This window comes from Apium graveolens, chromosome 2, assembly GCF_009905375.1.
Source record: "Apium graveolens cultivar Ventura chromosome 2, ASM990537v1, whole genome shotgun sequence".
Lineage (NCBI taxonomy): Eukaryota > Viridiplantae > Streptophyta > Magnoliopsida > Apiales > Apiaceae > Apium > Apium graveolens.
The window spans coordinates 12067501-12088353 of record NC_133648.1 but is presented as its reverse complement, the minus strand read 5'-3'; the positions used below and the strand labels follow the sequence as shown (position 1 = coordinate 12088353).

The 20853-nt window shown below is 34.4% G+C and overlaps 2 protein-coding genes and 2 long non-coding RNA genes across 6 annotated transcripts; 3 read left to right on the top strand and 1 right to left on the bottom strand.

Moving 5' to 3' along the window:
* Positions 1–642: 642 nt before the first annotated feature.
* Positions 643–10513, top strand: LOC141706964 (double-stranded RNA-binding protein 1-like). Of its 2 annotated transcripts, XM_074509882.1 has the most exons (5): positions 686–772; positions 1103–1169; positions 2179–2231; positions 2351–2441; positions 9190–10513. In XM_074509882.1, exons 3-5 carry the CDS (start codon positions 2194–2196, stop codon positions 10102–10104), a joined length of 1044 nt encoding a protein of 347 aa, XP_074365983.1. In that variant the 5' UTR covers positions 686–772; positions 1103–1169; positions 2179–2193; the 3' UTR covers positions 10105–10513. The 2 variants fall into 2 exon arrangements, with proteins under 2 accessions (XP_074365982.1, XP_074365983.1); XM_074509881.1 differs by having other exon boundaries at positions 643–772; positions 2179–2441.
* A 1076-nt stretch (positions 10514–11589) lies between these two features.
* On the top strand, positions 11590–17643 carry LOC141706963 (geranylgeranyl transferase type-2 subunit alpha 1). Of its 2 annotated transcripts, XM_074509879.1 has the most exons (9): positions 11590–11715; positions 12283–12443; positions 12527–12695; positions 13176–13336; positions 13442–13546; positions 13723–14523; positions 14608–14797; positions 16642–16828; positions 17116–17643. In XM_074509879.1, exons 2-9 carry the CDS (start codon positions 12328–12330, stop codon positions 17496–17498), a joined length of 2112 nt encoding a protein of 703 aa, XP_074365980.1. In that variant the 5' UTR covers positions 11590–11715; positions 12283–12327; the 3' UTR covers positions 17499–17643. The 2 variants fall into 2 exon arrangements, with proteins under 2 accessions (XP_074365980.1, XP_074365981.1); XM_074509880.1 differs by lacking the exons at positions 11590–11715; positions 12283–12443 and having other exon boundaries at positions 12557–12695; positions 13229–13336.
* Positions 17644–19113: 1470 nt separating this feature from the next.
* On the top strand, positions 19114–19842 carry LOC141705813 (uncharacterized). The gene is made up of 2 exons (XR_012568486.1): positions 19114–19242; positions 19540–19842. It is a non-coding gene; the product is annotated as an uncharacterized LOC141705813 (long non-coding RNA).
* Positions 19843–19902: 60 nt separating this feature from the next.
* LOC141705812 (uncharacterized) lies at positions 19903–20547 on the bottom strand. The gene is made up of 2 exons (XR_012568485.1): positions 20308–20547; positions 19903–20213 (listed from the first exon to the last, which is right to left on the bottom strand). It is a non-coding gene; the product is annotated as an uncharacterized LOC141705812 (long non-coding RNA).
* Between the last annotated feature and the right edge of the window lie 306 nt (positions 20548–20853).

The window sequence follows — 20853 nt, the reverse complement described above, 5'->3', positions numbered from 1 at the left end:
ATTTCAGAATGATCGACACTAAACATGAAATTTTAAAAAAAAATTATAATATTATTTTAATTTTAAGGCCGCTGCGATGTATGAAATAATAAACTATTTTCGCCGATAATTTCAAAAAAAAAGCTAAATATCATTGACATGCTACTTCAAAAAAATATCATTTTTTAAGTAACACATAGAAATTAGATTAATTTATTTTTTTATTGAATGACAATAATAATCGTATATTTCGCTGAATATAAAATAGCTGAGAACTTTCCACCACCCAAGGTTTCTTAACACTAAGGATTAACATTCCACCCTACCCTACACTACCCTACCCAATTTCAGCTCCGACCGAGTCAGGGTCCGGGCAGAGAGCGAGAAAAATTATAAAAAAATTTGGGGATCGGAGTGGGGTCGGGGATTAGGGTGTCCTGACGTCGTTCTCCGACCACGATCCCCACTCTTTATATTTAATATAAATAAATAATAACTTTTATGTGTAATAATTAAAATGTTATGAATAAATATGATTTATGAATAAATATTATATTTAATTCAGAACACTAAAAATAATAAACAACAAACAATGTTTTACTTAAATTTTTAAAAAATAGCTTATTTAATTTAAATTGAAAAATACAAAGATGTTGTAGGTCCGAGTCCGACCCGAAAATTCTGACAGTGTGTGTTCAAATCTGACAAGCGTGTATTTCTGTAGCCTAAACCCTAAAACCCGAGTTAAAACTCAGTGTGTGCACTGAGTCGCGAAGAACAAAGGCGAACAATAGTACGTGCTCCAATTTTTTTAAAAATACACACACACATCTTGTATGTATAATTGACTTCGATTTCGTTACAATTTATAAACTTAAATACACGAATTGCTCATCAAATGAAATTAATGATTGTAATTTTGAAGATTGTTAGCTTAATTGTATGTATATGCGTGTCTTTATGTGTGTTTAAGTTCATTTATGTGTTTTTTTTTTTATTTTAACCCTAGCTCAATTGTGAAGTAATAGCTATTGTTATTGTTTAGTTATGTATGATCATTAGATAGTGAAATGGAGGGAGTAGTTTTCGTAGTTTCGCTAATCGATTCTTGTAAACTTAACAGGAGTTGTTTGCAAAGCAGGGGTGCCAGCTCGGTCAGCAGGAACAGATGAATCCGACACCTGTTCCAAGTAATGATATAATCTTTTTTCGTGTTTTCGTTTTATGTCATTTTTTTTTGTTTTGAAATGAATTAACTTGTAGTGATATAATTGTAATTGAATTTAAGGCGGTTGTGAATTTGAGATAAGAAATCACGTTTTTATATAGACTACATGTATATGTAAAATACTTGCAGTTTTCTTACTATGTATTATGCAAGTTACTTGATACTCGCTATGATCGTCATTTAGTTTCTCATATTGTAGACTATAAATTCAGTCAATACAGTTCTTGGATTGCTTTTAATACTAGTTACTGGTAATTTTGAATCTGATGATCTTGTCAGTCATACAAGAATTGTTGTGATTCTAATTTTGTGTCATCTTGTCTCGTACTTTCCTTATGGAGTCTAGGCACAAATTGTAGTAAACTAGTTCCTACTAGCTCATCGACTAGTTAACGGCCACAATTGTAGTAAACATATTGGTTCTAGCTAGCTTATCGATGAGTTTGTGAATTGAATAAGTGTGTCTTTGCTGGCTAACTCAAGTTGGTTCGAAATTATCTATTTATAGTTTTTGGTACTGAACTTTGTAGTGATGAGAGTGCAAAAATTGTTTTTACAGTTAAGAAATGTTACCTATTAACATCTGAAGTATATTTATTGACATTTATTTATGTTAGATATGCTCTATCTATATTATCTTTGAAAGTTAAGACTATTCCAAGTATTATTTTCTTTTTAATTTGTGATTATTACTATTTTTTTGGTAAAAAAGCGCCAAAAAAGTGCGCGCATAATGGCGCTTCTCTAGTCGCGCTTCAAAATAGGGTGTTGCGCTTTTGAAGAATGGGCATATTAAACAACACTGGTTCTGATTTTCCTTCCTACTTAGGCATGACTAGTTAAGCGTTGGCTAACTGGCTTCCTGTTAGTTTTAGTGTCTGTCAGTTTTAGTGAATAAGCATGGATTGTATTCCTTTGAAGTCAGACATACTCTTAGTTGTTATTTATATGTGTAATCAAATACATTCCAGGTGTATCCAACTGCTATGTTTTTAAGAGCCTATTGCAAGAGTACGCCCAGAAAGTAAAACTTCCTAATCCTACTTATAACACAATCAAGGAAGGCCCATCTCATGAGCCTTCATTCACATCGACTGTGATTGTGGATGGTGTTACCTATGATTCTCTTCCTGGATTTTTCAGTCGAAGGGATGCTGAACAGTCTGCTGCAGAAGTTGCTCTTAAAGCACTTGCTAATTCCGGGACCATGGGTGAATGCATTTCTCAACCAGTGGTATATTTTTTCCCTGACCAAGCTTTACTGCATTTTTTTTATTAGTACTCAGTCATGCTATGGGGTTTATCTTTTCTTTTGTTTCTTTTTTTAAAGGAAACCATCTATGCAATTTGACATCGTTATTCTTGATCTTTATTGCAATTATATATATATATATAAACAATATACATATATAATATAATATAAATTTTTATTTGGTCTTTACCTTCTCAATCATGGTAATATATCAAGTGGAGAGTAGGTCTATTCGTATGAGCAGCGCTAAGCATATCATAAATTGGATTAGTGAAGGAGAGAGGATCTTATCAATTTTGTGCCACCAATTCATTGAAAATAGTTTTTTTTCACATGTTAGGCCTTTCACCATCATCCGCTTTGTAAGAATACCATTCTTTAGATTTAACTAGCTCTTGTAATCTACGCTTGATTATATTACATCTTTTTAACATCACCGCAGTCGTAGCAAATGTAGTTTCCGCAACAGAAAGTATCTTTAAGTTTACAAATTTAGTAAACATCTCCAACCTCATATAATGACTAACAATGAAATTATTTAGAAACACTACATCATCAGCATGATCACTAATGCAGTTGCACTAGTCTTTTGGATTAGCTTCAAAACGTTTTGGTGCAGAATTTTTTTAAGGCAAGATTGAAAGTGTTCACAACACATGGTGTTCAAAAAATGTTAGGAAATTGTGACTCAATAATCATACCTGTAGCTTTAGTGCTTTACACACCGGGGAATTGTCAGTAAGAACCTGAACCATGTTATATGGGCATCCTTTAGCAAGCCAACAATGTAAAACTTGTAAAATTAACAGCTCTAAAAAATATATTACCACTCTTCGTTACAGCCATAATATTGATAAATGACCTCCTTTAAGGATCACCCATGCATTTGAAACAACGCTCAAGCCCTTATCATTCCAAGTTTGCTTGATTGGCGGTATCAACAATCTTTTAATATTAGCTCTCTCATTCTAAAGAAGATTAATCCTTAAAGGCGACAAATGAATTATTTGCTGCAAAGGTGTAAGAACTTAAATAAAAAGAATTCCTTGCTACATGAAATTTCAATCCTGAAGAACAGAACAATCTTCCTATCTCACAACTCAATTGTTCTCTTCATTGTTAAAAGCCTTCTCCAAAGCAGACCAACAACTCTTCCTTTTCATTGATTTATTCCAAAGCCTCCATTTCCCATGGGTAAGGTTATACCACTGCCACCAATGATGTTTCAGGGAGCTGCACATTCATTTATCTTGAGTTCTTTGAAATTTCAACCTTTAAGTTATGCTTTCCATCTCAAGTTTATGTCGAGTATCCAAACTATTGCAAAAAATCGCTCCTTGTCCTCTAATATTTTTAATATGGGTGAGAACACGAGAATAAGATTCAGTATAGAACTTATAACAATAGTTACATTGTCACCTAACATTCCCTCCCTTCTTTACAACTCTCTGTCAGGATTGAGTGAGATTCTGACCTAATTTGTGTCTATTTTTGGTATTTTCTGAATTAACAAGTAAGATAACGGCTAAACAGCAACGAAACAGTAGAGATTAAGCAGAAATGTAGGTGAGAAACAGAAGAAATAAGATGATAAACAGAAGAGATCAGATCAGATTTAAGATGAGAAGAGAATGCTTGTAGAACAAGCCAGAATTTTAGAGAGAGAAAACCTAGAGAGAAGGGAGAGAGAAGTTTGTGGAACAAAGTCCCATTTTCTGTTATTTCATCAAGCATATTCTCAAATTACAATTGAGATGCTATTTGTACCACTGCAGTTCTAACCAACTCTGAAATTACAGTACTACCCTTATAACTATATAGCATACTACTACTAGTACTTTTATACTAATGCTGCATTCCTGACATTCCTCCCTCCTTGAAAATTAACCATGTCCTCATGGTGGATCATGCACTTCAAAACTATCCTTCAACTGTGTCATGTGGACCTGTCCAGCTTTGAATTGTAGTAATATCTCGTCACAGAAGTCTAACACAAACTTTTTGAGATGCTGCCCAGGACCAAGAGCATTGGTGAGAGCAGAAAACATCACAAGTTCTCCTTTCCTTTAGTGGGTAGCTTTTAGGAACAAGAAGTAAAACACTGTGAAGAAAAAATTGAATTTCCTCCTGGATCAAATATGTATGTGGCAACAGATTTCGTTGAGGCGTCATGGCATGCAGGTCCCATTGAATTGTATATTTGAGGCCTGCCTTGTTCTAGCACCATGTATTGGTACCGGTATGGTAGTGCAATCATCCCAGTTCTCCCAAAATCAACAAATTGTTGATTAATCTCATCAACAATTTTATCAAACCCATCACCCCCTTTCTGAATATTCTGGCCTTGGTCTTGCAATCTAGCTGGAACCTCAATCCCAATGATGAACACCTTCCTCAGCAACTGAAAGGATTTCTTCAATAACTGCTGCTCTATTGCCAAAAAATCCATATCCTGCCAATGCCTAAGTTGACTAACAGCAGAGTTTTTCATTACAGCTTCTTGTTGAACCTCACTCTTGTTAATGTTTTTAGAGTCATGATTAGCACTTTTTAACTGCTCGTTTTGCACCTTACCACCGGGATCAAAGATAAACAGTTTCGTTCTATTAAGATGGCTAGACTTCTGTTCCCAACCATAAGAGTTTGCAGCTGTTGGACCATCTCGGAAAAGAACATTCCAAATCACTTCTCTCATGTTGGTAGGGACAACTGAAGCCTCTTGTTTAACAACACCTTTTGTATCTTCACCTTTGTACTCCACAAACTTGGTCTTGTCACCATATTCAGCTATCCTGTCTGATTTGTTGACCAACCATGTTGCAGGTTCCTCTTTTATTCTCTTAGATTGGCATGCTTGCTTGCAAACATGCTGGAAACCATCTAGTGTAGGACAGTAGGGGCATAATCCATTATTTATCCTCTCTTCCAACTGACTAGGTGTCTTTATCAGTAATGGATTCATGTCCTGGATCACTTGTGTGTAAGATAGATTAACACTATCTTCTGATGCTTCACTAGTGCAGATTTCAGGTGGTAAGGGATTTGGAAAGTCAGGGTAACCTCCTTGCAAGGCTGCTGAAATGGATTGCTTCTCTGGCCAGTAATCCAGGTCCTCCTCAAGTTCTTCGTCATAGATAGGTTCCCCTGTATAAGCTTCCCAAGAAGCACATGAATTTTCTTCCTCTGCAGATTTTGACCATTCCTCTGTCTTATTTCCACTGCCAAAATCAGTCAGCTGGTGCTCATCATCCTGTATCCATTCAGAAACCTCTAGTCCTTGAACCTTAGGGAGTCTCCACTCCGGATGATGCAATGCATCTGATGTAACATCTAGTTGCATAATTCTGTCATGATTAACATTGACCTTCCAATCAAAATGATTAACATAACTCTTTCCTCTTTTCTTAGCTTGCATCTGTCTTAACATGTTCATCTTTTCTGCAACAAGTTCAATCAATTCCTCAATTTTCTGTAGCTTCTTATTGGTACTCTCCTTGTATAGTAGAATTTGTTGTTGCACCTCTTGCATTAGTTCATTATTGGACTTATCTTCCTGCCCGAAGGCTTCAGCATATCAATAATACTTTCTCACATAAGCCATAACTCCACTGATGCAGATTACTATAACTAATCCTTAGAATTTCTCAGGTCTGTACTACCACAATAATTCTGACTTCTCACAGTCAAATTGTCAAACACTTCCCGTGCACAGTACTTCTACTGATTAACTAACACAAACTAACCTATACTCTCACGATCAATTTATCCAACAGTTGCAGTGCACTACTTCACTTGCTTTTGGCAATATGCACCAATACTCACACCTTCGCAATACAAACCAATTCACAAGCTAAATCACTTCAGCTACTACCACAAAACTTCACAACCACAAATTCAACAGTTATACTTCACTAAGCAACACAATCACAGCTACTACACAGAACAAGCTTCCTTCAACAATACAAACACAGATCCACCACAATTTTGACACAAAACAACTGAAATAGCAAACTCCGGTACTGAGTTGACTCAGTGAATCTACAAAACAACACTACTTACCTATTTTTTGTTGTTTTCTAGCTTTTTCAACACTCATACACTATCTATTACTAAAAACGAGTCTATACTGAAGACAAACCAGCAGATACAACCTCAATCACTACCGATCTCTGAAGAACAGTTGAGAAACAGAGTACCTGAACTGTGATGAACATAATTCTGTGTAAACTGAATGGATTGCAACACTTGATACATGATTGGACTCGTTTTTGATAGCACAGGACTGTTGAAGCAGTAATTGATCGTTTTTTATGGCTCTGATACCAATTTGTCGAGTGAGATTCTGACCTAATTTGTGTTTATTTTTGGTATTTTCTGAATTAACAAGTAAGATAACGGCTAAACAGCAACGAAACAGTAGAGATTAAGCAGAAATGTAGGTGAGAAACAGAAGAAATAAGATGAGAAACAGAAGAGATCAGATCAGATTTAAGATGAGAAGAGAATGCTTGTAGAACAAGCCAGAATTTTAGAGAGAGAAAACCTAGAGAGAAGGGAGAGAGAAGTTTGTGGAACAAAGTCCCATTTTCTGTTATTTCATCAAGCATACTCTCAAATTACAATTGAGATGCTATTTATACTACTGCAGTTCTAACTAACTCTGAAATTACAGTACTACCCTTATAACTATATAGCATACTACTACTAGTACTTTTATACTAATGTTGCATTCCTGACACTCTCACATGCCTCTACAAAGGAAAAATTAGCAGCATATTCTTGTACATTGATACTTGTGTTACTGTTGGTTCTTGAGTTCATTGAACCACTCATTGAAAGCAGATCTCTCTCTCTCTCTCTCTCACACACACACACACATATATATAGATATATGTAGGAATAGGAATGAGGCGATGGATATATATAGATGAAATCACAAAAATATATTATTATGTTGTATAAGAAGATTTGGTTTGATGAGATACCGGGTTTGATGTGAGAACACACATACACGCTCACATATCTCTATAAGAGAAGGCAACTTTAGCATTAGGGTAAAAGCATATGGGTTGGGCCTTTTTTGGTGGGCCCTGTCGGTGCTGAGTTGACCAGAATCCACTGCCGTTTTATGTTTTGATACACCACGTGGCGAGTTGGATACATACTCAGCAGCGTTTGGTGCTAAGTCGCAGTTGGCCGCGTCTGACACGCATTCAGCAGCTTCCTAGCCATTTCTGTTTTTCCTAGGATAAAAACATAAGCCGAACTATGGCTTGTGGTATTTCATGGCTTTTAAAAGCATTCATTTTATATGGCAGTAGTTTACCTTGTTTATTTAACAATGAGAACAAGTTAAAATTCTGTGGCAATCAATGAAAAAAAGTTAGGTCCTACCAAATTGACCGAGTTAAGTGTTACTATATCTGTCTTGAATATTTGTGATTATCATCTGCTTATGTGGATATGGCTTGCTTGTGCTCAGTTCCCAAGTTTTATTTCACGGGGTCATACAAATTATGATTTATACGTTGTTCTATTTTGTCTCCTTCTCACTTTTTTTGGATCCTTGAAATAAGATTAACAAGTTTGATTCTGTGATCTCAAATGTTCCTTTAGAATGATCTGTAAGTTGGAAAGTTCAGTATTGTGTTCTAAACCAGCTGTTGATAACTTTTTGCCTGTATCATGCTAATATTGTTTAAAAAAAGAAGGGAGGCGGAGTGAATACGTGTATTTATGCTTCACACACACACACGCACCTCTTTGTGATTAAAGTACATTTGGTATAAAATATGTAAATAAAAGTATTTAGTACAGCATAAGATTATATTTCAAGCACTATTATAATCTTTATTAAACTGATGATGCAGCAAACTAATTACTGCTAAGTAAAACCTTGGGCGGTGAAGCCCCATCCAGCAGTCTAGCACTAGTCTATGTGTTCTCTTTAGGTTAATTCTCCTGTAATCTAAATTCCCGGAAGGTGAACACGATACTATCTATTTGGGTTACAGTTTACAAACTGATAATTTTAAAGCAAGGAAAAACAAAAAATGATTATATTTAACTCAATATCAGTCATTTGCTTCAATTAAAGTAAGTAATCGCGAAATATAATAAATCCAAACAATCATTCCAAATTAAAATCAAATCCTGAAAAGATAAGTTTCCTATTAGAACACAATTACTAACTAACAGTATTGGGCATCCAAAGCCTCTTATATTGTTGGTTCCATATTTCTTTGGGCTTAATCATACATTGTCCTGCATCACTATTACAGCACCCGAGTATAATTTCATGCTGCAAGCAAATTAATTTTTATTCTTGCCCATTCCGTGTGGTTCTCTTCTAAATCTTTAATTTTATTCTCTGTTAGACTGCGTTTTGTCAGACTGCGTAGACTGCTGCTCTCTTATGTCAGACTGCGTAGACTGCTCTCTATGTCAGACTGCGTAGACTGCTGCATCCATAAATGTAGAAGATTGCCTTCCTGTTGTTGTATTGAATATTGGTTTGTATTTGGACAATTTCTGTTGTGCTTGAATTAACATTTTTGATCAGACAATTAGTAACTGGACTCCATGCACTAAATTGTTAACACTCACACTTTAAAATTTGCCTGCCATTTCCTTGCTCATCTCCCTGTCAGCTTCTTTGTTGTTGCTGTAGTTTAACATTAAAGTTTATGTTTACTTTTTAATGTGCAAAACATTTTGCTTTGATTTTCAGCATGACACAGGTTTATGTAAGAATTTATTGCAAGCATATGCACAGAAGATGAATTTTGCCATTCCGCTGTACATATGCCATAAGGATGAGAAACCTGGCATGACAGGTTATGTTTGTACTGTTGATATTGGAGGTATCAAGTATATTGGTGGTGCAGCAAGATCGAAAAAGGATGCAGAACTCAAAGCTGCCAGAACTGCTTTATTGGCTATCCAGTCTGATCCATCTATGTCTAGTATGAAGGTCAATGCCAGCTCTACTACATTCACAGTTGTTCCAGGTAAAAAGAAGGTATCAGATTCGGTTATAAAGGCCCAGGAGACGGCAGCTGCACTAAAACCGAAGAAAGGCCGTCCGAAGAAGAGGTCACGAAAGAGAAAAAATAAAGTTAGGGGGGAAAATGGCCAAATCGCGAAAGATAATGTTAATAACGAAGGTCAGGTAGCACCAGACGCAATCAAAACAGGTGTTATAGTAGCCGAAACAATAGGTACGGAGTTTCCTCCCACAGGAGAGATCCACCAGAAATCATCAGAGTTCAATGGTGGAGATCAATCAGACGACAGAAAATTCTCCGTGATCCAGTACAGTGGCGGAGATTGTTTAGAAAGGCCTATAACAGCACTTGATTCTGACCAGAGTACTCATGGAGGTTCTAGTCTTGAACATACATCTATGCCTACATCCTCCGCTATTCAGTACAGTGGCGGAGATTTCCTAGAAAGGCCTTTCACAACACTTGATCCTCACCAGAGTGCTCATGGAGATTCTAGTCTTGGACCTACATCTATGCCTACATCCTCCCCTATCCAGTACACTGGCGGAGATTTTTTAGAAAGGCCTATCACAACACTTGATCACCAGAGTGCTCATGGAGATTCTAGTCTTGAAGCTACATCTATGCCTACATCCTAGAGTGTTCCAAAGGGTTACATCATTATTATGGGCGTCACATACTTAATATATATTTGGGCGCTTTACATCTTTCATAGAGTCTACATCCTAGAGTGTTCGAAAGGGTTATATTATTATGATGGGCGTCACATACTTTAGATTATATTTGGGCGGTTTACATCTTTCATATAGTCTACATCCTAGAGTGTTCGAAAGGGTTATATTATTATGATGGGCGTCACATACTTTAGATTATATTTGGGCGGCTTACATCTTTCGTATAGTTAACAAGGCAGCAAGTGTTTATCATTTGCTGTGCGTGTTATCTTCTCCTATATGTACTGTCTGGACAATGTTTTGGTAGATTAACAAGTGACAGTACTTGTTGAGAGGAAATTGTTTGTGGCTTTTTCTTTGTTTTTCGGGTATATTTTTATCTGTTGTGCGCCTGCCACAGCCGTGTTATAGAGTTTCAAAATATAGGGGAGAGAAGAGAATAAAAAAGAAAATTTTAGAGGCGTTTTCCCGAGTTTGGCAAGAGAAAAAAAAATATGGGGAGAGAAAATTTTCTATAATTTTTTTCAAAAATCAGAAAATTTGAGAAGATCCTGTAAAGTTATTTTCTTCTTTTTTTTCACTTTCTCTCCTTTCATACGTAAATTCCTGAGCACATGAGCGATTTTTTTTTAGTATCTGTTTTTTCTTCTCATCCACCCCAGACTCTTCTTTTCTCTCCCAAAAAAATCTCCCAATCATGTAGTGATTTTCAATAAAAAAAAAATAAAATAAGAGAAACATAATGGGTTTGCTCCTCTGGCTTATTTTGGCCAAAAATTTAAATTATAAATTTCTAACACCCTCAATTTTTATAAAATTTAAGATAGCAGAGAAGCCTAGCGAATTTCTTCCGTCTTTGACTGTTTGTATAATTTTTTTTTCTTGTTATATAGATTAAGTTTTATTCAAATGATATTCCGAGTATCATTAAACTGAGTATCACATACAAAATAAGTACAACTTAATTACTCTTTATTCAATTTTATTATATCAATTATCTTTTACTACAGAATATAAACAAACATCAATTTTTTAATATATCCCCAGTTTCATATATTTACCTATCAATGTTAAATATATTATCCCATATTCTTATCCAGAAACTACCAGCCAAATCATTAAAATTTTTATTTACTAAAATTCCAAGGTATAAGCATTGTTCTAAAAAATGGCATTATTCGGTAGCACAAACTTTGAGTGATTAATCGGATAATCAGATTAATTAATCGGAGCATTAATCAGATAATTTTTAATAAAATAGAAAAATAATTAATTTATTAAACTAAATATATTAATTTAAGAAAAAATTACAATTATGAATTGACTTATAAAATCGAATCAGAATAATATATTGGAATGATTAATTTGTAAAATTGGTCATTTTTAGAATATAGTTAATAAGAAATGATTTTGCCAATCATCATCAAATTTACAATAAAATAAAAACAATAAAAATTAGATTTACGATAATACCCCTGATCAAATATGTACTACTGGCTGGCTAGTAAATTGAAAACTCTGTTGAGGTCAAAAGTTAACCGCCGTCGCCGATCCTCTCCGACGATCCGTACAGTTGTAAGTATATGTTATATATAACTGAAACTATGTAATTAGATTTAATACAAAAACTCTATTGTATATAATTTTCTGTTAATATTTTATATATATTGCACATGTATCATTAATTAATTGTGATGTCTGTAAGCTTTATAATGTTGAAAATTTTAATTGAATTGATGTTTAGAGTATGCTTAGGATTTATGGATCTGAAAATGTTAGTATGATGTATCTAATTAGGCCGTCAATTTCGTGTTCTAGTACTTAGTCATATTATTCGTTCTAGTGTTGTTTACGAGATCGTAAATGAGCACAAGCACGCGAATTAAACTAAAAATGAAGATGTCTATAAGCTTTATAATGTAATAATGTTGAAATTTTAAATTAAATTGATGTTAAGAGTATGATTAGGATTTATGAATTTGAAAATGTTAGTAAGATGTATCGAAATTAGGCCTTCGATTTCGTGTTATAGAAGGTAGTTATATTGCTCAACTCGTTCTAGTGTTGTTTAAGATGTCGAAAATACGTACAAGCACGAGTTAGATGAGAAATGTAGATGTTAATAGTTGTTGTTTTGTGTAGGCTGATTATAAACAAATTACGAATTAATTGAATTTAGAGGAGAAGATGCACGGTAGGCCTCGTAAAGCTCTGACGCGGGAAGATGGAAAAGCTTTAGCTGCTAAAGCTGCTAAGCTTCGTTCATTACAATCACAATTCCTCCATTTTCATCAGAATAAAATGTGTGTGGTCAATTAATAGTCTCCTCGATTCTTTTGTTTGTTTATTCATTTTTTTATTGATTTGTAATGTTTTGTGTTATTAGTTACACTACCGAAGCTGTGGAAGTAAGTGCTAAGCTTCTGGAGGCTAATCCCGAGTTTTACACTGCTTGGAATTATAGAAAATTAGCTGTTCAGAACAATCTTGCTTCTGCTCAATCTAGCGATTCGGATGGTTCTATTAACTCTATTCTCGATGAAGAATTGAAAGTCGTAAGTTACTAATCTGTATTGTGTGTTTTCTTTGTTCTAATTTTCGAGATGACTTGGATTCCTTGAAATAAAATTGTGTTCCTGTTATAGACTGTTCTGTTGGATTATGTTGGCCGGGATTTAGTTATATCTTATAAAAATTTGCAAAGCTGATATGATTTGGTTGTGAGAAAAATCAGAAAGTAAAGGTTTGGCTTTGTTTATTCTTTATATATCTATTTTTTACTCGTAAAATAAATTTGTTTAAAGTTTATTCCTTCTCAATACTACTACTAGGGTGAGCAGACTTGAAGTCTTGATTAGATAGATGTTTATGTTGTAAGAATAGTCCAATTATTTTGATCGAAAGGACAAATCTTTTTCAGTGTCTTATGGAACTACCTTGTGAGTTAACCAAGCAAACTAGAATTGTTTTTTTACACATGACTAAACGAGCGCAATTTTATACAATTCGAAACTTATTTTAGAATGTATATTTAGGCAGAAAATGCTTTGAAGAAAAATTATAAGTCGTACGGTGCTTGGCATCACAGAACATGGGTGCTAAGCAAAGGGCATTCTTCAACAGATCGGGAGTTGCGGCTTCTAAATATGTTTCAGAAGCAAGACTCCAGGAATTTTCATGCATGGAATTACCGCAGGTGATTGCCTAAGGTGGCCTGATTCAGAAGATATAAGGATAAATTAATTGTAGTAAGAGTGTCAATGTGAGTCAATTATATGATTTTCTTCTTATTTTTTTCCAGGTTTGTAACAGCCCTAAGGAACATCTCAAAAGAGGAGGAGCTACAATTCACCACGGATATGATAAATGATAATTTTAGCAACTATTCTGCTTGGCACAATCGGAGGTATGTCTGGATGCATACTATTTTGATTCATTTGCTCTCAATGATATTTTTACGGATTTAAAAAATATGAACAGGGCATGTAATACGATAACCTCAAGAACTAAACGGTTATTTACCCAAATAGTGCGTGTTTTCTAAAATCTGTTTCCTAATGGCTTTCGGAAGAATTTTTGCAGTGTACTTCTGTCTCATCTGCTGGAAGAAAAGGCTCAAGGTTATTCTCTTACGCAGAAGGTTCTAGAAGAGGAGTATGAGTTTGTACGTAATGCTCTGTTTACTGATCCAGACGATCAAAGTGGTTGGTTTTATCATCTTTGGCTTCTTTCTCAGACGGTCAAACATGATAGGCCATTGTTGCTTTCTACTTGGCCACCCAATGGGTCAGATGTTCATGTTCCAGCTAACTGTTCCATAGAAGGTTTTGCCCCTCCCAGAACCACAACTGTCCATTCTTCTGCAGTTTATTTTCCTGTAGTCCTGTATTTTAGCGAGGCTGTCAGAGGTGTGAATTCTACTACAGTAACTATCAAAGTAGAGTTTGACACAGACAGTGATCTCAAATGGAGGCCCCTTTCAGCAAATGTATATGGGTGTGCCCAAGCTTGGGTAGCATACATAAATTGTCCGGATGGAGAACTCCATGCTCCGAAGACTTATCCTGTAAAACTAAAGCTGGGACATTCCCAAGGGATCACATCTTTAAATGGCACTAACTACAATCATCTCTCTAGTATTGCATTTAAAGTCTCAATGCTACCTAGTGATTCAATACATAGAGAGAACATAGGAAAGAGGACTTCGTGGAAAGATGTTGATGTCATTCCGTATGAAACTAATCATGAAAATTCGAGCCTCCTTGATATGTTTTTTAATCTGAGTATTAATGAAGGCAGTGAGGCAACTGCTTCCAAGTGGCAGGCTGAGGCCATTGCAAGTGAGATAGCTCACTATAGGGAGTTGTTGTCATTTTCGAATTGGTATGTTTGCTCTCTTCCCGAGTATATGTATAAAGATACTGCATCTTTCTCCTCTGGTGTCTTATTTCTTCTTTTGCTGTGTAGTAAAATTGGGAAGCTGACATTAGCAAGACTTTTGATAGCACATGATGCAATGATATCGCGCAATAGTCCCAATGCCTCCAGCGTTGTGAATTCAGAAGAAGTTCTAGGACTATATCAAGATTTAATAAAGATGGATCCAGCACATTCTGAATACTATAAGGATGAGTACAGTTCTGTATTGCTGAAGAAGGTTTTTTTTCCTTCCCTAATTCTTGTTGTTGGGGTGAAAGCATATTCGTTTTCTGGTCATTGGACTTGGTCCTAATTTGCAAGTCACCCAACATTTTCTCTTACAGACACATCATTGAACTCATAAAATTTTAAGAAGACAAAATATTCACAGAATCTGTTAAATCTAAGAGATGAGCTAGTACAATCTAAGACTATAAGCATATAAATACGAATGATGAGAGACAACTAAGCAATAGCATATACATAATATCGATGAAAAACAACTAAGCAATAGCATATGAATTAGAATGATGAAAAACAAATAAGCAATCTAAGACTGGTTCGTAACATGGTCTCTGTGTGTGTGATTATAATTAAAGACGCCATAAAATGAGTGTGGAAGAAATTAAAACAGGAAGAAAGAACAGTGTTTCTTCATTGTGATCTATCTCACCATCTCCATGTGTTCAGAGAATCATCTAACTCTCTCTTTTATGTCACTGTCAACTTTCTTATTCTCTTTATTCATCCATCGTTTCTTATCCCTCCATATCTACTACTAGTTTCTACTTTATATATGATGACTATTGTTACGCCATTTAGTCCATAATTTTTTCTCTGTTCTTTGTACTGATCAAAACCTTTAATCACAAATTCTGAAATTTTAATTGGTGAGAAAGGAAGTTAACCTGGATGTGTTTTCTCTCTCTTGTTATGTAAATTTACATAAATTACACCCACGAAATATATTGTTGAATTTGTATATGAAGTTAGTGGTGGTTTTCGATCTAGTTGGTATTTCATAATTCAGATAGAAGGTTACTAGATTTTGTAAAATCCGAAGAACCTAAAGTATTAGGCTCCCTTCTAGTTTCTCCATAAAGATTTAATGATATGATATTATACATAAAGAATGCTAGAATGATTAAATTGGAAGGTTCTTCTTATATGGGCTATTATATAAGATGGGTATTTTAATCGAGTAAGAGATAGGAGAATCCTGTAGTGGCTGTTATCATGCAACATGCAATGTTAGTTACTTAGCTTCATCATAAGATCGGTTTATGGATTATAGTAAGAAATAGTAGAGTATCTTAAATATCATTTATGTTGAGTTGATATGCAAGTGGAGAAGAAACACGAGTTTTTACTTCCTCCATTAGTCCATTGGACAAGATATGGCTAAGTTTCTACTTTCTAGTTAAGTTGTCCAAAATGTATTAGATGAGTTTTTATTTTCGAGTGTCCCTGAAATATTCATAGGTGTATTAAAAAATTACATCTTTCTTACATACCCTTGTTTAATATGATTAAATTGAGATTTTCCTACCTAATCCACGTTTTGTAGAAACAAAAGGATTTATGAGTTTTAAGATCCACGCAGGATAGTCATTTTACTGTTGATTTTCTGTAAGCCAGGTCAGCTGCCAAATAAATAAGTACTGTAAGTCAACTACCACTCTTGGAAAGGATTCTCAATACATTTTTTTGTGACATTAATAATGTGTTTGCAAAACAACAATGTTTAGGTATAGCGCCATAGGCACAAATACAACGGCAATTGTATGTATAACCCAAATCCAAATGATACTAGTATATAAATAAGACCGGTACCAAGATTGTGATAAGCAAGTGAAGTGTTCCATTGTACATCAGTACATACCAGGTATTCTGTTTCCACTTAAAAAGAAAGCATGTGAACTACAACTTTTAGTTGAATGCATTTGTACCTGAACAAGGTGTCCCTTTGTAGGAGATTATATCTTAATAGTATGGTGTGGTGCATAAATTATTGTAAGACATTTTTGAAATTTTTAATATTGTTTTCTGTTTGCCTGAAAATGTAGAAACATGGTTCTGCAGGTGACTTCAAGCAGGGAGTCTTTATTGTGTTATTGTCATCAATACAAGAAGTCAACTTCTACAGAAATCGGTGACTTAATTTGTCTAAGATTAGCTAAACTTTCAATATCACGCATCGGATCTTTTGAAAAATTGCTATGGGTACGCTTGCTAGACCTTAGCCACAACAATCTGCAGTCAGTTGAAGGTAATCTTTAACCATGAATACTGTATATCATTTGTTTGGAGGTCTGACCTGAATTTCATTTTGATACACACACACACACATGTCAATGTATTTATCATGTACACTGCTGGTTTGTTGCCTAAGCAGGAATTTAGACCAATTTATCGGGTAGCTGAGATATAATCATTTTAGTCACTTTATCACATGGCTGTCTTTCAAATGAGGGTCTGCTTGAATTTGGTTATAGTTTTGTGATGTATGGTTAAATCCAGTTCGTTGGTAGACTTTGACTGCTGCTTGTTTTACAGGTCTGGAGGCTTTGCAGCTTCTTTCTCATTTAAATCTAAGCAACAATAGACTTTCTAGCTTTACTGCTTTGGACCCTTTAAAGTTTCTGAAGTCTCTAGATGTGCTAGATATCTCTTTTAATGAGATTGGTGCACATACCGTCGACACAAGAAGGTACTTGTGCTCCTCCCCGCTGTCCCATACAAGTGATTGGAATTTGGAGGAACTGACAACCAGCGGTATGAAAAATGTAAATTATTGGGAAGCTTATTCGACTTTCAAATGCATTGGTTTGACAGAATTAGATTTAAGGGGGAATGCCGTTGTAAATGAAAACTTCAGGTTGTTCGTGTCAAACTTAATGCCTAAACTTAAGTGGCTTGATGGTGAAGAATTGCACTAACATAATACTTTTACTTCCAGTCTCACGTCTGTGTAATGTATTTGCTCAATAAAATATTGCTGTATATCATCTCTCAGTTGGTCTACATGTCAATGTGTTACACTGTTTTTCCCTTTAAATATACAATTACAGAGTGTGGCGTCAATGAATTTTTTTTTTTAAGGTTTGTCGCATTACAGAGTGGCGTGAATGAAAATTTTGTTTAAAGTTTGTCGCATTTTTACAATAATAAGATAAGATGCAATCTAATATTTACATCGTTTCCTTATAATAAAAATCAAGCACAAGGTTTATTATTATTGATGCTTGATTTTCTGTTGATGGCTTCAGGTCTCTCTGTGCTATTCAAGCACAAGGTTTATTATTGATGCTTGATTTTCTGTTGATGGGTTTAGGTCTCTCTGTGCATGAATAGCGCTTTTATTTATTTATTTATTTGTGTTTGTGTATAATAACGCTTGAAAAACTAAAAACTAAATCTATTCTTCAATATATTTTTACTGAAGGCTTGGTCTCTTACGTGAATAATTATGTATTTTCGATGTATTTCCACTTATTCGAGGGAAATTCAAATGTGATAGGTATCTTCCACCTTCAAAAGTGAAAACATTAGTGAAATGAACCTAAACCTTTTTTAGATAGGTGAGGTCCGAATTGAAAGTGAAATGAGTCTGAATCTTGACTCTTATTCTTTTTACAAGGCCCAATTATAATAGTTCAAATCTAACAGTGTGTTGGAGCCCAACTCTTTTCGGGATTTGAGCCCAGCCAGTTAAACCCAGTTTCCTTTCCAACATAAGCGAACTGTTTTGAGCTGGTGTTCAAAATTAAACACGGTTAAATAATATATTATTAAATTTCTTTGGTTGTTTTAACTCACATATAATTAAAAAATGTAAAAGGAATCAAACATTTAATATATTTTTTGGATTTAAGATATATCTTTATCAAGAAAACAAAATATATACTATATAAATGTTCAATCAAATATCATTTTGAAACACATTAATTTTTTTATAATCACTAATAAGAATGCTATTGTAAAAGTCACACGTCTTGTTTTTGTGAATGTATGTATTTTTTACTTGCTCATATTTAATGTGATGTCCTGGTCTTCATTTTTTTTACTTGAAGTTGTTATCCATAATCATAAAGGAGAGAAGATTACTAGAAGTTGAAAAAAGTGTGTATATATCTAAGACCAATTAATAGCCAAAAATGAATGTTGTACAAAAGAAACAGTTTCTTTTGTCAAAAAGAAACAGTTACTAATAGATAAATAATATCTCTATTCATATGCACAAATCAATATTAAATTTATCATGAATATTTACAACTACATTATAACGTTCGGGATATTTGCAGAGATTCTTTTAGATTTTCTTTTGAAATTTATAAAAAAAGTTAAAAAATGATATGACTTGAATGATATGTCAGTTTCAACTATTTTAATTAGTGAAATCTCGTTACAATTTCATTATTTAGTTCTATCATGACCAAACTTAACATTATGAAAATAATTTGAATAATTTGGGATCCAATTTTAGTTACATACAGTTTTCATATATTATTTCTCTTATATTAAACAATAAGGGTCCTCAATTAGGCCTAAACAACTGGGATTCTATATAATACCGACTGTATAGCAATAGCCTTGGTTGGGATACACCTACATATACAGAGATGAAGCTGCGAATATTTCCCCAAAGCTTTTGCATTCTATTGTTTCTGGCATTTGCAACTAGTAAGTATCTTCTTTTTCCTCTAATCTTTTACGTTTTGAATTAGACAAAGTCTCCCTCAAGTATGTCATGTTCCTCTACGGATCCAAAAAAAATTCTTTCGGGAAACAATTAGTATATTTCGGAGAGACGTCTTTGTGTTTTTAAATTTTTGTGAAGACATTTTCATAGATTTTTATAAGTTTTAATGATAAAAATATCAAATTTTAGTTTTGGGGGACAAGTTTCTTTTGCCCCTTTACTAGATCCGCCCATGTTCTGCCAGTGCTTAGTCTTACATATAAATGTGCATCCTGCAGGTAGCAAGATGTTGGCACTTGACAGTGGTTTATTTGCCGGAAAAAGCTCGGGAAATCATGTGGAGTGGTGTAACAGAAAGATAGGAGCGTGTGACGACGGAGATTACGATGAATATTACTGTGATTACAAGTGCAGAAATTTTGTACATCCCCCAGCCAACAATGGTGTTTGCGAAATTGATAAAACTGGCCAACTAGCTTGCATCTGTCACTATTGTAATTAGCCTCCTCCTTACACAAAATAATACTCTGGAATCGAAGAATTTTTATTAATTTATCGAGCTGCTGATCAGTTTATTTTCATGTTTAAAGTACTCGATTAATTTCTACCGCAAAACTTTTGAAGAACTGAATAAGAACTCATCTTAGAATATGCATATTCTCATTTATTTAAAATAGTACTCTTTAGTTTGGCATACATATATATGTGAAGTAAAAGTACTAGTAGCAGGTGTGACAGATACAGTCATATTTGCCTGTCTGATTGTTAAGAACACATTCACCGCAGAACCCAAGCGGATAATCATCGTGACGGCAGTTGTAATTACACATATTATCGTCCGGTCCGTTGCACAGTCCTAGATTTTTTGTGCAGGGTATATCTCCGCCCCCGCCTTTCACTCCTGCCCTTCTACCCTTGTCACATTGACCTCCATACACCACCTTGTTGCTATCTGCATGCAGCAATTCATAAACAGGCAAACAAAAAAATACATAAGAAACAATCGTCTGTCAGGAATCCGAATATGAAAGAGTATGTACACTTACGACTAGCAAATACAAGGAGGATTAACATGATGCAAAAGATTTGGGAGGAGCTAGCCATCTCTGCTTTGTGTTGTACTATACAATTTAGATATACATATTTTGTTATGAATTAATGCAGTTGATATATATATAGGGGATGGTCTATTTTGTTTCCTACTTGAGTAACATTTGAAGTAAACCCAGTAGGCTTGCTATTTGTCACATATGTAGGGTGTTTAGATGAGTAAAAAAGATGTTTTCTAACTCACCAGTATTCAATTTAATGGAGATTATAACATGAGATTAAGATATAAAATTTCCTATAAAAAGGGCCTTATAATTTTCGAGACGTATATTTTCATTTCTTGATGTATTGAAATGATTTTGTTTAAAGATTGCTTTTTTCTTTAATAGGGGTTAGTACAATCATACCGGTAAGATTTACTAGGCTAGCTATATATCTTCTAGCTATCAAAGCAATTATATATTTGTAGTGCTCTTTTAGGTGTCTTAAACACACAAGATACTTAAATAGAAATTCCCTCCGGTTAAGGGCAATTAACTGGC

Coding starts and splice junctions, on each gene's coding strand:
- LOC141706964 (XM_074509881.1), top strand. CDS start 1,148: ATGAATCCGACACCTGTTCCAA. Junction 1,170..2,178: donor GAATCCGACACCTGTTCCAA/GTAATGATATAA, acceptor AATACATTCCAG/GTGTATCCAACTGCTATGTT. Junction 2,442..9,189: donor AATGCATTTCTCAACCAGTG/GTATATTTTTTC, acceptor TTTGATTTTCAG/CATGACACAGGTTTATGTAA.
- LOC141706963 (XM_074509879.1), top strand. CDS start 12,328: ATGCACGGTAGGCCTCGTAAAGCTCTGACGCGGGAAGATGGAAAAGCT. Junction 12,444..12,526: donor CATTTTCATCAGAATAAAAT/GTGTGTGGTCAA, acceptor TTGTGTTATTAG/TTACACTACCGAAGCTGTGG. Junction 13,547..13,722: donor TCTGCTTGGCACAATCGGAG/GTATGTCTGGAT, acceptor GAATTTTTGCAG/TGTACTTCTGTCTCATCTGC.